The sequence below is a fragment of the Aspergillus aculeatus genome (assembly GCF_001890905.1).
Source record: "Aspergillus aculeatus ATCC 16872 unplaced genomic scaffold ASPACscaffold_2, whole genome shotgun sequence".
In the NCBI taxonomy this organism is placed as follows: Eukaryota; Fungi; Ascomycota; class Eurotiomycetes; order Eurotiales; family Aspergillaceae; genus Aspergillus; species Aspergillus aculeatus.
Window position 1 is genome coordinate 179,709 of NW_017962977.1, and position 15,432 is coordinate 195,140.

The window sequence follows — 15,432 nt, forward strand, 5'->3', positions numbered from 1 at the left end:
ACTGTTCTCCGGGACAGCTCAAGCTTTCCATTTACCCCAGCACTCCGGCCGCACATCAACAGCATTTGTGCCCATTTCGGTCGTAATCATGTCCTCGTGACTGCATGGCCTACCTACCATTGAGCTGATTATCGGTTGTTGATTTGTGACAACCAGACGCTCCGGGCTTAGCCCGCAAGTATCTGTTTAACGGAAGCTCAAACACAGGCAGGTTGTATCGACTGTTCATCGCCCATTGCACTTGCTCGCTTCAATGCATCGCATACCGCTCCCCGAAGGGTCGCACGGTCTGCCCAGCACGTCCGGCGTGTTTGATCAGCCATGGCGTCCTCCGTACGCGCCTTCTTTCGACACCCACCCTGCGGACCAGCGGCGCACGTCGAGCGCACCTCAGCCTCCGCTGCACGCGCACCCGTATTCTGTCATGTCGAATCGGGAACTGCCGCAGCTTCCTCCCGATGGGCCATATGCTCGGCAAACTAGTCTACCTGGGCCGCCAACGCATACGCCCCCAGAGACGCATCCGCCTCCACCTCCGCCTCACCCTAATTTCCGCCCGCCGATCAACGGAGCGCCTCATGAGCCGCCACCTCATTCCGCACCTCCAGAGTATCGGCCTTCAGTAGCACGAATGTCGTTCCCTCCCCCGGAGACGCCTGTGGCTGTCGGTGACCCTGCACCGCCCCCACAAACCCTACCGCCAGCCCCGTATACTCCGCCGGTGCCCCTCTCACAGACACCTACACCTTACGATCCCGCCTACTTCCCGAATCAGGCGTTCGGGATGCGCCATCGCAAGGCAGCTCGGGCTCAACAGGTAATTGAACGTCTTCTTCTCTTGGAACCGTGGCTGCTGAAGAATCGTGTCGACTGACTTCCGTAATGTCGCTACCCTTCAAGGCGTGTGATCAATGCCGAGCAAGAAAGGCCAAGTGCGATGAAGGTCGTCCGGCTTGCAGTCATTGCAAAGAAAATAACTTGATTTGTGTTTATAAAGAAGTGCCCCCTCACAAGTCTGTGACCCGCCCTCCCCTCTAATTCGTCTAGGTCTTGGTGATCGCATGCTGACCGCCTCCCAAGACAAGAAAGAGCGACCCAACAAATGATGGATCGTGTGCAACAGCTGGAAGATGCAGTGATAGAACATATAAGACGGGTGGTATCTATGCAAGTTGAGCAAGGGAACCAGCTCACTGCTATTTTGCAAGGGACCGGAATTTCAGACACGAAGATCATACAGGCTGCCGAAACGCAGAAACAGTCACTCAGCCGACTGTCGAAACCAGACATCGCCGATCTCCTCCAGAAGACCGAGACTAAAGACGAGACAATTTCCAACTTCGTGAACCGGGAACTTGAGAAGGCTGCCGAAGGGGAACCACAAATGCTGGTAACTGGCGAGGACGGTGAACTTTCTATTCCCGTTGAGCATACGACGGCGGCCCACAAACTGCTCATGTGGCCGTCAATTAAAAGTCTTCTTGCCCCGCGCGAGTATGATGAGGATTATGTGATGAGGCTTGAGGAAGAACGTGGTCTGATCCTTGTTTACGGGCGGGGCGAAGGCCATAACGACAGCGAGGACCTGACCGCATCACCCCCGCCGAATGGGAATCCTGCCCGGGATCATACCTACCCCAATGATGCGGCTGCTGGTGGACCGTGGGATCCTGTACCTCATCAGAAAGGCACACCCATCAGAACCAGGCCAGATGCTCTGGATGAGAATGGGTTCTTCACGACGGATGCTGCTACCGTTCGCTGTTATTATCAGAGCTACATGGACCACATACACAAACTCCACCCGTTCCTCAACCAGAATGAATTGGAAGAACGAATGGAAAGGTTCATTGCACGGTACTGCCCTCCGGCAAATGCAACTTCAGCGCCCATTCTCAACGGCAATGGCAATGGCCCGCGGAGCGCAAAGCGAAAGCGATCCTGCGAGACTCTGCATGGTGCGGGCTGCGATGTCCCATCTCCCAGCTCCATGACGCCCGATAGCCTAAGCGGCCGTCGCGTCGAGAAGTCTTTGAAAAATGCAATCAGCCTTCTAGTTCTTGCACTTGGTAGCATCTGTGCAACAAAACCTCCCGTTCCTGGACCGGTTACTGATGTCCCTCTAAATTTTCGAGACGAGTGCATCCCAGGTCCAACCTCCCGAAACATGCTTTCACGGGCAGATTCCTTGTCAGCCGTGCCACCGCAAGGCAGCTTCTATTCTCAGGCGGATGGTCAATCCTTTTCTTCGATGGATGGTCGCAAGGCGTCTTCGGATCGCACAGGGCATGGGTTCCACCCCCGGAAACCGCGGAACATAGACGTCATCCCCGGCCTGGCATTTTATGCCTATGCGACTCAGATCTTGGGAAGCTTACAAGGTGCCAATGGCCTTGATCACGTTCAAGCAGCCTTACTTGCAGGATTATACGCCGGACAACTGGCGCACCCCTTTCAGAGCCACGGGTGGATCTATCAAGCAGCAAGAGCTTGTCAGGTGCTTGTGCGGACGTAAGTTCCAAATTCTATGCCTGTTATGTGCAGTATATGTCTGACATAGTGAGGCAGAAAACGGTATGAGCAGTACGTTGATGGACCCCTCAAAGACTCCATTGACTTCGCATATTGGACCTGTTTGCAACTAGAAAGGTATAGTCTGGGCCCGCTTCACACCGACAGGTCGTTCATCAAGCTAATCGCACCTCCGTGTAGTGATATTCTTGCGGAACTTGATCTTCCGGCTAGCGGCATATCCCGATCAGAAGGCCGGATTTCCTTGCCGAAAGGAAAATATACACTGACTTTACCGAACGAGATCTCTGCCCCGAGCACCATGATGATGTTCTTCTATTCCGCGCAGATTCACCTCAGAAAGGTTCTCAACCGCGTTCATACAGATCTGTACAAGGTTGAAAGTGAGTGAACTGCCCGCGTAAGTTCTCAACCATTCAGCTAACATCCACCCAAGGAAAGGGAGAATCGCGTTGGTCTTCCCATGTTCAAGAAATCCTGAGCATGAATTTGGAACTTTGGAGGAGCAGTCTGCCCGAAGTGATGCGCTGGAAAGACACGGATCCACCATCGAAAGACATCAATGTGGCCCGCATGCGTGCCAAATACTACGGGGCACGGTACATCATTCATCGGCCGCTTCTATTCCATGCTCTACATTTTGCCAACGACACCGGTAGCTCAGCATCGGTCGACTCGCCTACTGGATCAGCGATCTCGGGTTCGAGGTCACAACAAGTGTCCCCATCCCTGACCCACAGCCAACGGGCAATTGGCATGGCACGTCTAGCCAGTGATGCCGGCCCAACCGCGCGGAGCGCTCCAACTCCGACCCCAGGAGGTGGGAATTGGGCGTCCTACGCATATCGCGATCTCCAACCCAAGATGCGGAGAGCGTGCAAGGTGTGCATCGACTCCGCCATGCTGAGCACCGAGGCCTTCGACGGAATCGAGGGTCGTCCTGTTGTGACCAACATCTTCGGCACAGCTCACGCGTATGTTGCTGTTCTTAGTCCCCTACGTGCTGACACATCGTGCTGACCGATCTTCTGTTTCCTAGTCAATTTGGTAACATGTTGGTGTTGTCGGCTACGTATATGTCGAGTTTATCCGAGCTTGTCGATCGGAACGATTTAGAGCGACTCATGAAGCGAACTATCCGATTCCTTCTCCAGAGTCGCGAAATCTCGCCTAGCTTGCGAGCTGATGCGAAGATTCTGAGCGAGATATACGAGAAGATTTTCGGGGATACGATTGAAAGCTTCATCCAGGCGTGATTACGCATATGGATCTTTCCGATGCCTTAGCCTGAGACCGAAGAGATTCATGCAAATGATTGTGCGATACTCCTGCCATCATTTCTTTCCAACCACCCCTTATACTCCTCATACAACGCTTCTTGATGATTTGTACCCGATTGGCAAATCCGGCCCACGCGGGCTCTTTTTTTCCTGCTCAGTGTTCTGGGATATGTTGGTCAAACACGGGGTCATGCCCAGTGACTATATGTTACTCTTTGTGGATTGCTATCCAAAGCCTGTCTTTCACTTACTCAATGTATGTCTCATCGGTTGCCTTGGATCGATGCAGAGCAGGACAGCCACTTGCCATGCCCGTTATCATGTGTTGGTCATATTCGTTTTCTTTTTCTTTTTCAGGAGTTGATCTGGGCCAAGGGCATAGGCCGTGCTTTTGGGAGTTGATGTGGCGTCGACTGTCTCGTGCTCGCGAGGTGAACAGTGAAATGGGAGGTATATCTGCTTTGCATTTTCAGCGCATCGAGGGTGATAATCACGTATATTACAATGCTTGCGGTTTCTCTTTCATTATATTGCTCTTCTTTGGAGTTTGGTCGGGGTGGTCTTCCAATGCATTGTTAATATTCTGACCGAGGGTGGTCTGTTGAATGGCGACTGCCTTGTCGTCTGTGGTGCGGTGCACCTCATCCATCTGTGTATGGGTACTATTACACTGAGTTTTCTCCATTGTTCTTCCTTGTTATTCTTCTTCTCCTTTTCTTGGCCCTTCTTCTACCTAAATTTGTATATACACGAGCGATATCGACTCTATGCCGCTGAGGCCGAATGTAGCTAGACACCTTGTTGTGAGGAAAGCGCAAAGGCTTGGAAGAGAGGCTAGATGGCGTGCGCATGCAAGTAGATAGCCAACACTTGCATACAGTTGGATGTACTGGACTTATTGTACGCAGTAAGGCGGGGACTTAGTGTAGGTACCTAACAGCAGCTCAGCTGAGAGGGAGGGATGGGTGCAGAGCCGTCATTTCCGCCGGTGCACGTGCATCGATCGGTCGGCCCAGCCTCGCCGTCTTACTGCCACGGACTCGGACTTGCATCGATCGATCCACCAACCATTTAATCAGCTAAACAGCACAACACAAAACAGATTGACTGACAGCTCAGCTCAGCTATGTTACCTGAGTTCCATCGTCATTAGCCTATCCTCATTCACTACCCAGGTATTATCCTTTCACCCTTTCATCTGTTCAACTTCTCCAGTCTACCCGCCTTCTGACACAGCTTCCCATCATCCATGATAATTACCCCACATTCCTTGAGCCTTCCTTCCCACGCACACTTCCCTTCTTGATCATCATCATCATCATCATCATCATCATCATCATCATCATCTTCTTCTTCTTCTTCTAAACCGTGTCAAGTTCATCTGCCCAGCATCAGCCATCCTTGCTGAGTCTTGCCCAGCCCGCTAAGGCCGATTACTGGTCCAGTGCCTTCGTGAGTTTTTGACTGTCAGCCCGCCAGCCCGCCAGCCCGCCAGCCCCAGGGAGTGGCTCTGGTCTCCGCTTGCTTCCCCTTCCTTTCCCTCCCGGTTTCCAACCAGCAAAGATCCACGGTTCACTTTGTTTACTTTTCTTGGTCCTCCGGCTCCCCGAGTCCCACACAACAACCCACAACCCACAACCCATACCTTTACCGCTGCCGCCGATCTAACCACCACCTACCTACCTAGTCTATATTCATCCACCAAGCACACTAATCAATCACCCCAGCCTCCTCATCCTTCAAGGTTCGCCTTTGCTCTTTCCTCTCTTTCGCATGCGCTCTTTCTCCCCCCTCTCCCACCGCCCTGCCTTCTTCTCTCCCTGCTCTTCCAACCTCCCCCGTCCTTACTGCATCTTTGTTATCCCGTCTATCACTTTTCAGCTTTTGGATTCCCTTTCGCGCACAATTCCACTAATCCCCCTCCAGCGCCTGTCGTGGGTCAGTGACAATACCAATTTCCATTGCTTTGGCAATCAACCTCCCCACGGGTTGAAAATTTCCCCTATGGTTGCCTGAGCTGTTAGAGCGTTTACTGCTCGCTGCTTATCATGTTCAAAGCCCTGATGGGCGGGGGCCGCTCGTCCTCCGATGCCCGCAGCAGTTCGACTTCCAAAAGCAGTAGCCGCCGCCGCCGCACCGACTCGAGATCCTCCACAGTGAGCCGCAAATCATCACGGGGTGACGACCGTGATCGTGGCTTGGGTGATCTATCGACCTATCCGTCTTCCGGTAACCGTAGCAGGCGGTATGCCGCCAGCGCGACCGGCGAATCCGTGGCTTCGAGCTATGCGACAGCAGACCAGGGCTTGCCCGCTGAATCCGATCGTATTGTGATTGAACGCACCCCGAAACGCAGTGACTCCGACATCACTGACCGTCGCACTGGGGATCGGGACAATGGCGAGAGGGAGGACACATACGTCCGCAGGCGCGAGCGGGCAAGGTCCCCCAGTCGCGAGCGCGAGCGCATGCGACTGGAACGGGATGAACGCAGGAGTGAGGTGATGTCGGGTGGTCGTGACAGTGATCGTGCAGAGCGTCGACGGACACAGTCGGGCGATAGTTACGCAACAGCGTTCGCTGAGGATCCACCTACGTCGCGATCGAGGAACGAATACGATATCTCCGGTCTACCTCCCCACTCCGCACATTCTTATGACTCCATCCCAAGCACCTCGGTGTCGGGCCTCCCAAATGTGCCAGCATTCTACGACCCTCATGTGCAGCAGCAATTTCCCGACCAGTTCCCTACAACCTTCGCCGAACCGTACAGACCGCCAAATCCTGCTGGAGAAGCTGCGGACTACTATGGCGATCAAGGTCAATCGGTCCAGGACCAACCCGGCGTTCGTCCGAAGCCTCAGATGGTGATTCCGAGTAGCCAAGCGCATTTGATGACGGCTTCTTCGGTACCGAACCCGCCACCTGAGCCCAGTAGCTTGGGTCAGGTTGGCGCTGCGGCTTCGTACTACGATGACGATGCGGTTCCGGTTTCCTCGAATGCTCAGCAGGGCCCGACACAAAGCATATCGGCCCCGGCGACTAAGCCACAAAAACCACCCAAGCCATTCGTCCAGGTTGCCGAGGCATCACCGCCAGCGGTCGTACCCGCCGCATCAGTGGCCACAGCTGAATTCTCAGAGCCAGTGTACACAGAGTCTCCTTCAACCTACGCTCCGCCAAATCCTCCGATCGCACACAACCCATCCCCTCCGCATGGAATGGGCGCAAGTGTTGGGGCGGCCGCTGCAGGAGCAGCAGCAGGTTACGTGATGGGACACCATCATCATTCCTCGAGTGTCCATTCTTCTCAGTACACCATGCAGAATTACGAAGAGCTTTCCCAAACCGAGCTGGGTCACGGCGGTCTTGCGACATACCCCCCTCACCAGGAGGCAGCACTTCATGCAGCAGGAGTCGGGTACGCAGCAAGTCCACTCCATCCGCATCATGCGGCTGTCTACCATGGTGCTCCATTTCATTCTGGTGCGCTAGCCTTTCAACAACGTCAGCGTGGACCTTTGGAAAAAATCATCGATTTTTGGCGCGATACTGAAGCAGTGGGAATGTTCGAGGACTATACAGAGTCCATCGGTATCTGCAAATATTGTTTTGAGCCGGGCACATCATCTCGAGACGCACCTCGCAAGCATAACCACGGTTCTGGCCGCAGTCAGGGCGATCGTTATAGCACGGCCTCCCGCATCGATAAAGCAAGCCGCTATTCATCTTCCGACGATGAAGGGAGACGTCGCAAAAGGTCATCTGGAAGCTCATGGCTGCCTGGTTTGCTTGGAGGATATGCAGTCAAGTCGATCTTCAGCAACAAGGAATTCGACGAAAGTTATAGTATTCAAACAGGCCGAGTCGCGAGCTCACGGCATTCCTCTCACAGCAGTGAGGGCGCGTCAACCTCTGGCCAACGGAGTCAAACATCTCGTGGCGTGCATCGTCGGTCTAATCGCAGCAGATCCCGTGAAGGGGCTGACCGGAGCTCTTACTCGGACACGAGAACCAGCAAGTACGAAACTAGCCACGTTCGCTCGCGTTCAAGGTCTAGATCTTCGTCTCGGGCCCAGCGACACTCTGCCCTGAGAGATGCAGCGCTGGGTGCTGCTCTTGGCACGGCAACTCTGTCCCAGGTTGAGCCACGTCATGAGACTATCACCCGAGTTACCTCGTCCAAGAACAAACAGCGCAAAACATCCTCGTCTGACGAATCGTTCGTTGACATTTCACGGCCAGCTCGAAAGTCCATGAGTAGTGGTCTCAGTTCCTTTTTCACAGCTTCATCTGAGAATCGGCAGAAGCAGAGGACCAAGAAACGCCGGGGATTGTTTTCCTTCAATAACTCGTCGTCATCCTCCTTGGACGCGGATCTTGCCTTCGGAAGTGGCTTCGCCAGGAAACCCAAAAACAAGTCCAACAGGCGGAATCGGAAGGAGAGAGATGTGGACACAGCATTACTCAGTTTGGGCGCAGCAGCAACAGCCTTGGCCGCTTCATCTCATAGAAGCAGTCGACGACGAGGAGAGATTCTTGCCGGCAAAGACCCTCGATCGGGTCGGTCAGATTATGCGTCCTCTGCAACCAACGATGATGGATGGGAAGACTTAGATTCGGGCGACCAATCTTCCTCAAGCGTCAACTCCGCTCTCGCCTTTGGCGGCAGTGGGCTGTTCTCTAGCAGTGAATCTCAGCACTCGTCTGATTCCCAGACAAACAGGTGGACTTGGGGATGGGGAAGCAAGAAGAAGACAAAGAAGAAGAAGAAGAACAGGACAAGCTCCAGCCAATCTGAACACCGCTTGCCTTCCGGTGCGGCAGTAGCTGCCGGGCTCGGAACGGCTGCCCTCGCATCGGCTTATCACCGAGACGCGAAGTCATCCAGCCATGGTGCCAATAGCGTTGCAAGTCTTCAACAGATGGCGCCAATGCCCATCAATGAATCCTCGCCTCACAACGATTTCGACATATCGTCAATGCCTCTCAATCAGCCACCCTTAGTCCGACCAGGGCCTATTCCCTTACAACAACCACAGCCTGTCACACCGGTTTCACAAGCTGTATACACTAGTCAAGGGGAGTCTATCCACGCGTATAGTGCACCAAGCGGACTGCCTGTCTTCGAGGAGTCTATCATACCTCACGAAACAAGGTTCTATGACCGGAGTGGTGATCCTCGCACCAACAGAGTTCCAGAGTACGACAGGCAAAGCGAGATGGTGTCAAATGGTAGTCGCGCACACCGACGTAGCGACTCGTCACCTGTCTTCCCTACTGCAGCTCTCGAGGAAGCTCCCGTGTCCGGCGTGCAGCGTCGCTCCACAACCAAGGAACAGGCATCTGTTCAGTTCGACCTCACAGACGAACAGGCGGACAAAGAGCGGCGTTCCACTCGACAGGAAGAACTGGGACGGGTTGCAGGATATCAGAACGGGGTACAGCTTGTTGATCGAGAGCAGGAATTAGCATCTTGGGAGTCTGAGCATCGAGCAAGCCGCCACAGAGACCGGAATTATGATAGACGTGGAAGTCATGATGGGCACTCACATCACGACAGAGACCCAGTATCATGGGTTGGTGCAGCAGCAACAGGTACTATAGGTGCTGCTGTTGCAGCGACAGTGCTATCCGGTAGGGGCTCCTACGATGAAGCGTCTGAAGCCGCTAGCCAGCGGCGCCACGAGGAACGACGAGAGAAACGCAGGGCCGAAAGACGTCGGATCCCAGACTCGAGTTCGACAGCATCAAGCCTTCCATTGTCAGAAGAGTCGAAGCATGCGGTGGAGGAACGTCCGCAAACAGAGCGTCGACAGGAAAGTGTCAAGACCCATGCATTCAAGGATCTTTATCACAAAAAGCCGGTCTACGACAACTATGCGCAATTCTTTGCACCCGAGGAGCTTCGTTATAGCCCCGACACTTACAAGCGCCGGGAGCCCACCTCAATGCCGACCATCATCGAAGCGGAACCTGCGATTGAGTCTTTACGTCTGGCGGAAGAGTCCCATCCCGAGTATAGCGGTCTTCCATGGCCCGTGCCAGCACTGAAGCTTATTGAACCCACGCCTCCTCAAAGTCTCAGTGGTTCTGTCAAAGGTGCCTCGTCACCGATAACATTGGTTCCTGCGCGGCCCCAAGCAAGCGAACATACTGAGCGCCCGACAACTGGTTCACGTGTGTCGTGGGGCAGACACGAGACTCATGAGTATGAGGTGCCCTCCACTTCCTCCGAGCTGTCTGTTGAGGACTTCTCTAGAAGAGAAGAACAAGACCGACGGGGTGAACCAAGCTTGGCGCAAGATGTTTACGACATTCCCGAAGACTTTCGGGATGTTCCACGTTCTGGCAGCATGCCGCATGTGAGTGGGGCCGACATAGAATTCGCAGCTGCCGTGGCTGCAGCTACCGCCGCCGCAGGCTTCGACCCCTCCCTTGTCACGGATGATCCAACCTACCATACTACGCGGACATCCGCCGCCCCTGAGGCTGGCACTATCTTTGTCTCGCCATGGGACAATGCTGAACACCGGCGCACAGAGCCTCACGGCTTTGTCGAAGGGGAGGTCGAGACACCGGACGACGACGGGTATGACAAGGAGATCGGAGAGTTGTCCGGCAGAGATCATTCTATTAGCCCGGAGCACGAACCTCCTAACACTACTATGAACAAAGATGCTGCGCCACGGATCTCAATTGCCCAGGAGGTAATTGAGCAACTTAGCCAAAGACAGGAACCAAAAGACACTTTGAGACGGGTGTTCGAGACGAGCGGTAGTAAACCTACTGTAATCCTCCGCGGTCCGCGCGATGAATTTGCCGCGCCTGTGGAAGAGGTTCTTTCTATGCCTGGAGGATTTGACACAGGAGCGCCATTGACTCAAATGAAGACACCCAGTGACTGGAACAATGCGAATAAGGATGATTCAAGATCCGTGGTCTCAGCGCCTGTTCTTGGAGACATCGATGCGCCAACTAGACAAGAGAGGGAAGAGCAGAGTGAAAGCGATTCAGGGCCGAATGAAGATGACAAATCGTCACTTGCTGAAGCCGGCGCTTCGGACAAAAGAAGGAAAAGGCGCAAAAGACGTACCAAGCGTGATAGTGACCACTCTGAAAACACCGCTTCAGCCGCTTCCTCCCTCACTAGACTCGGAGACACTGCAGAAAAGTCTAGAAAAGCGGATGAAAAGGATAAGGAAAAACGTTCCGGAGGCTTTTTGAGTAACCTTTTTGGCTCGAGAGTTTCAGAGCCGATAGCTAGCAGCAGCTCATCTGCCGATAGGCGCTCCTCGCGCGAAGTTCAATCCGAGGTTGGCCCCCGGCGCAAAGAGAAGTCTTCTCGGCGGCGCAGTTCTAGCCGAGCCGACTCGCTGGACAACAAGTCGGAGACCCGGAAGAGCAGAGACCTGGACGATCAGAGCTTGATCGGGCCTGATAAAGAAAACATTAACCTTGAGAATTATAAGTCCAGCAGGCAGCGAAGGGAGGGCAGACGGCGACAAAGATACGATGATGTTCTTGACTCTGGAAGGTTGAAAGAGTATGAGAAGGTATAGTGACTGGCTGTCTTTCATTCCTTTTTTTCCGTTCCGTTTTGAATGACCTTGAATGACCTTGCATGACCTGTAAACATGACTTTACCCTGAATATCCCCACATGTTGCTTTTGAAATGCTACAAATGACCCACGTACTAAGATCTCTCTTCTCGTCTTTTCCCCCGTACAGGAACCGAGCTTCTCTCAGGAAGACGATGAGCCACGGGCTTTTTTAGGAGGCCGCCCTGAATTGCCAAGCCAGATAGACGAAGGTGGTTCGAATCATGGTGCTTCAGGGCTTGAGGCTTCTGCAATTACGGGCTTGGGACTTAATGTCTTGGATCAACGACTTAGAAGTCGCTCGGCGTCTCCGCCTGCATCAGAGAAGACATGTCAGCCGGCTCCGCTGTCCCAGAGTAGACCGACTTCGCCGGAGCTGAGAAAGGCCCAAGAGGCTCAAGAGGCTCAAGACGAGGAGTCAGGAGAAGGGTCTCGGCGGTCGTCTGTGCTGCGTACAGTGGATTCGCCCACCGCGGTTCCTCTGCATTTTCGCCGGCCTCCCACTTCTCCTCGGACAACTCGATCACCCTCACTTTCATCCGTGACACCTTCCCCAAGCTCTCCCACTCAGGGCCGTCACCGCCGACCAGCTTCAACAGAGTTCAAAAACTCTCGGGAGATCCGACCTCTCTGGCTCGTAGAACGGCATAGTACCAGCAAAGCTGAGCCTCAACCCGACGAGGCCCTGCCGTCGTTACCCTCAAGCAAGACAACATCAGCCAATGCGTCGGCCGAAGACCTCACGGCTCTCCCCGAAGAGAAGAACTGGGAAGTGGTTGATTTGAGTCAATACATCCATGGACCGCCACGACCCAGCGACCTGGACTTTTCTAACACCAAGGGCATGTCTGGTGACGATCATCACCACGAACTTCTCGATTCACAACAAGGGACTCCCACAGCTAATTCTTTCAATCACGTTCTTCACCATCCTCCGTCTAAGAGAGATGCACTGAAGTACGAGTTCCATTCTCCTTCTGAGCTTCTACAGGATCTTAGCTCATACCCTGATCTTCCTCCATCTCCGACTTTGAACGAGCTGCCGTCGGCGGAGGGCTCTTCACTTGGCCTGAAGGACGAACAAGGTACGGAAGCTAAGCAAACCATGGCCCCCATCTTTGAAATGCGGCCTTCAACCCCAGAGGACAAGCTTCTCCAACAACCCTCGGAGACCACTGACACGACGCCAACCCAAGCAACAACGGCCTTTCCGACGCAAGTGCACGCACCTAGTGATAATCTAAAATCTGCCGGAGTCGATGGTATGGCTGCTGCTTCTACAATTAGCGCAGATATTAATATTGGCCATCCATATGCCGTGGAAGGTGGAACAAGGCAAGAGACTCAAGACCGACTGGTCGCAGAAGATTTCGCTAGCGAAGCGACTCAGGCCGAAGGTCGCATAGCCATTTCTGAAACACCCGATCTGATGCCGTTGGATACTGAGGAGAAACGATCAACTTCACCTTCTCAGGCAGATATACCCACAGAACCAATGTGTCAAACTGACTCAGTGGTTGCGGCGGCGCAACGGTCATCTGAGTCAAGTCTTCCCCAGGAAGACAAAATAACAGACTCCGGAGGCCACCCCAAGGGTGATGTGGGACAGATGCACATGGAGATGCCTTCCGAGGAGCATGAACCTGAGACAGAGGGCTTCGATGCAGCAGCAAGAAATAGCACCAACGAAGCTACTCGTCTTTGTCTGGACGATGGACAGCTACGTTGGGGCGCATTGAACACCGAACCTCTATCGACTGTGAGTGAGGTCTTTCATCCGGAACCTGCAAATTTAAGAACTGCTTCTCCGACTGCAACCATCCCGGAGCCCGCTGTGGAATTTCAGGAGCCGGAGCCGGATAGTCCGGTCACAATTATAGCAGAGCCGACATTGGAAGGCGTGGCACAGGATGAACAGCCTCCTAAACCACGCGGTGAAGAGTCAAGTGCCCAGAAAGCCCCAGAACAAATTACCGAAGTGCCAGAGCCACTGCAAACAAGGACAGCCGATGCGGAAGGTGTCTCCAATCAAGCAACAGATGAAGTACGGTCCCCAAAAGAAGAGACTGATAAGCCGGTTGAGGAGTATTCCACGCCAGAGTCGCTGCCCAAAAGCAGAAGCATCGGTGACGAGCAAGACGGTATATCAGCCGACCAAGAAGTTATTCCCGGCGGTTCCAACCCGGCGACTGAGACAACGGCCGTACCTGGCAACGAGGCTACTGAGGGACAGCTCGATGTCTCTAGTACTGAGAGTGCATCGCTGAAGCTGTCGAAGAAGAAGAACAAGAAAAAGACAAAGCAGGGCAAAAGCACCGACTTGGATGCTCCTGAGCTCTCAACGCATCGTGAAGAGCCTACCCAGTCGCTTGTACAGCAACCTCGAATGGAGAGTTTAGAATCAGCGGAGTCTTCGAAGGAGGTGGAGGTGCTCTCGCAAGATCCACCTTCACATGAGCAAGTCGGCTCAGAACATTTAACTGCAGCCGTAGAAGAGCCAGCCGGGTTGGCAACGGATGAAGGGCCACTGCCAGCTGAGGAATCTCTCCTTCCCAAACAACTTCCGGCCGAAGTGGTAGACCCCGAGCCTGCGCATAGGCAAGCACGGGAAGCGGAAGGAACTACTCGATTGGAAAGTGACCGTTTCGCCGAAAGCTTCGAGCAGGGAAACCCTGCTGAGGCTCCTTTGTTGGACAGCGTCGCGAAACCTGAATTGGAATCTTTCATCGATGTTGAAGAGACAACCCCGGATACTGTGACTTCGGGCAAGAAGGCCAAGCGGGATAAAAAGAAGAAAAAGAAGAGCAAGAGCTCAGTTTCTATGACAGACAATGAGGGCCCAGCAACTATTGACATTACTGAGCCTTCCGTTGAGCCTGTTGCTGAGCCTAAGCCTATCGCTGAGGCTTTTCCTGAGCCCACCACTGAGGCTGCCCATGAGCCTTCCGCTGAAGCTATCGCTGAGCCCACTACTGAGCCTAAACCTTCCGTTGAGCCTTCCGTTGAGCATTCTACTGAGCCTTCCGCAGAGCCTCTCACTCAGGCTATCGCTGAACCCGCTGCTGAGCCTACTGCCGAGTCCCTTCAGGAAAATGATACGGAGAAGCTTGAATCCAGCAAGCAGGAGTCTACAATCAAGTTTGAGGAACCATCTGATGGATATATTATGGTGGAGCATCCACAGGAGATTCCTGACTCCTCGGAGGCAGGCACTGCAACTGTATCGGAAGCGCCTGCTTCGTCCAATGCCGTGGTCCATGAAGCACCTGCAAATAATACCGAATTCATGCAGCCGGGCTCGAAAGTTGCGGGAAAAGCCCCCCAGAAAGTGGACAAAGAGCCTGTCCCTATTGTTGGCGAAACAGTCGTGAGCGAAACTGAGCCCGTAAAGCCCAGCGCAACAGACCTACCAACGATAGAGGAGCCCGCAGCCCAGCCCGCAGAATCAGGAATTGGCAAAGAATCTCAAAATTCTGGCGAGCCCCTCGACCCTGATGCGGAACCTGTCTTCGTCAAGGTTGATAGCACTCAAGAAGATGTCTTTGAAGACGCTGAGGAGTTTAGAAAGCCTGAAGCCGTGACCAGTGATGACAATGAGCGCTCTGCTCTAGATGATCAGGTCGATCAGATGGTGTCACCAGCAGCCGTGGAAGAGGTTCTGACGGACAAGCAATTAACTGAGCCAGATTTGTTTGGCAGTGAGCATGAGCTGGAGCAGAAAAAGGACGAGAGTCTTGAGCGCCCTGCTCAGCATGACCTGACTGCCAAAGAGACCAACTTGGGCGCTTCTACCACCGAGCAGCTTCGCGACGACGTTCCTGTTCTAGTCGAGCAAGTCGATACACCTGAAACATCGATGACAAATGATGCCCAAGGTGCCAGTACAGAAACCGAGACTCTGTCGCGCAAAGCGAGTAAGAAGAAGAAGAAGAAGAAGAAGAACAAGCGCAAAAGTGAGACAGAGGCAACAGCAGAAGAACCCACCGTCGATGAATCCCAATTAGAGTCCTCTAGTCAA

At 53.7% G+C, this 15,432-nt stretch overlaps 2 protein-coding genes across 2 annotated transcripts; both read left to right on the top strand.

The window, feature by feature from the left end:
* Positions 1-253: 253 nt before the first annotated feature.
* clcA (putative C6 finger domain protein) lies at positions 254-3,788 on the top strand (the record flags this gene model as incomplete). The annotated part of the gene is made up of 7 exons (XM_020202259.1): positions 254-817; positions 901-1,013; positions 1,081-2,511; positions 2,569-2,649; positions 2,713-2,915; positions 2,969-3,506; positions 3,572-3,788. 7 exons carry the CDS (start codon positions 254-256, stop codon positions 3,786-3,788), a joined length of 3,147 nt encoding a protein of 1,048 aa, XP_020059707.1.
* A 2,072-nt stretch (positions 3,789-5,860) lies between these two features.
* On the top strand, positions 5,861-11,374 carry lah (involucrin repeat protein; the record flags this gene model as incomplete). The annotated part of the gene is made up of 1 exon (XM_020199070.1): positions 5,861-11,374. One exon carries the CDS (start codon positions 5,861-5,863, stop codon positions 11,372-11,374), a length of 5,514 nt encoding a protein of 1,837 aa, XP_020059708.1.
* Between the last annotated feature and the right edge of the window lie 4,058 nt (positions 11,375-15,432).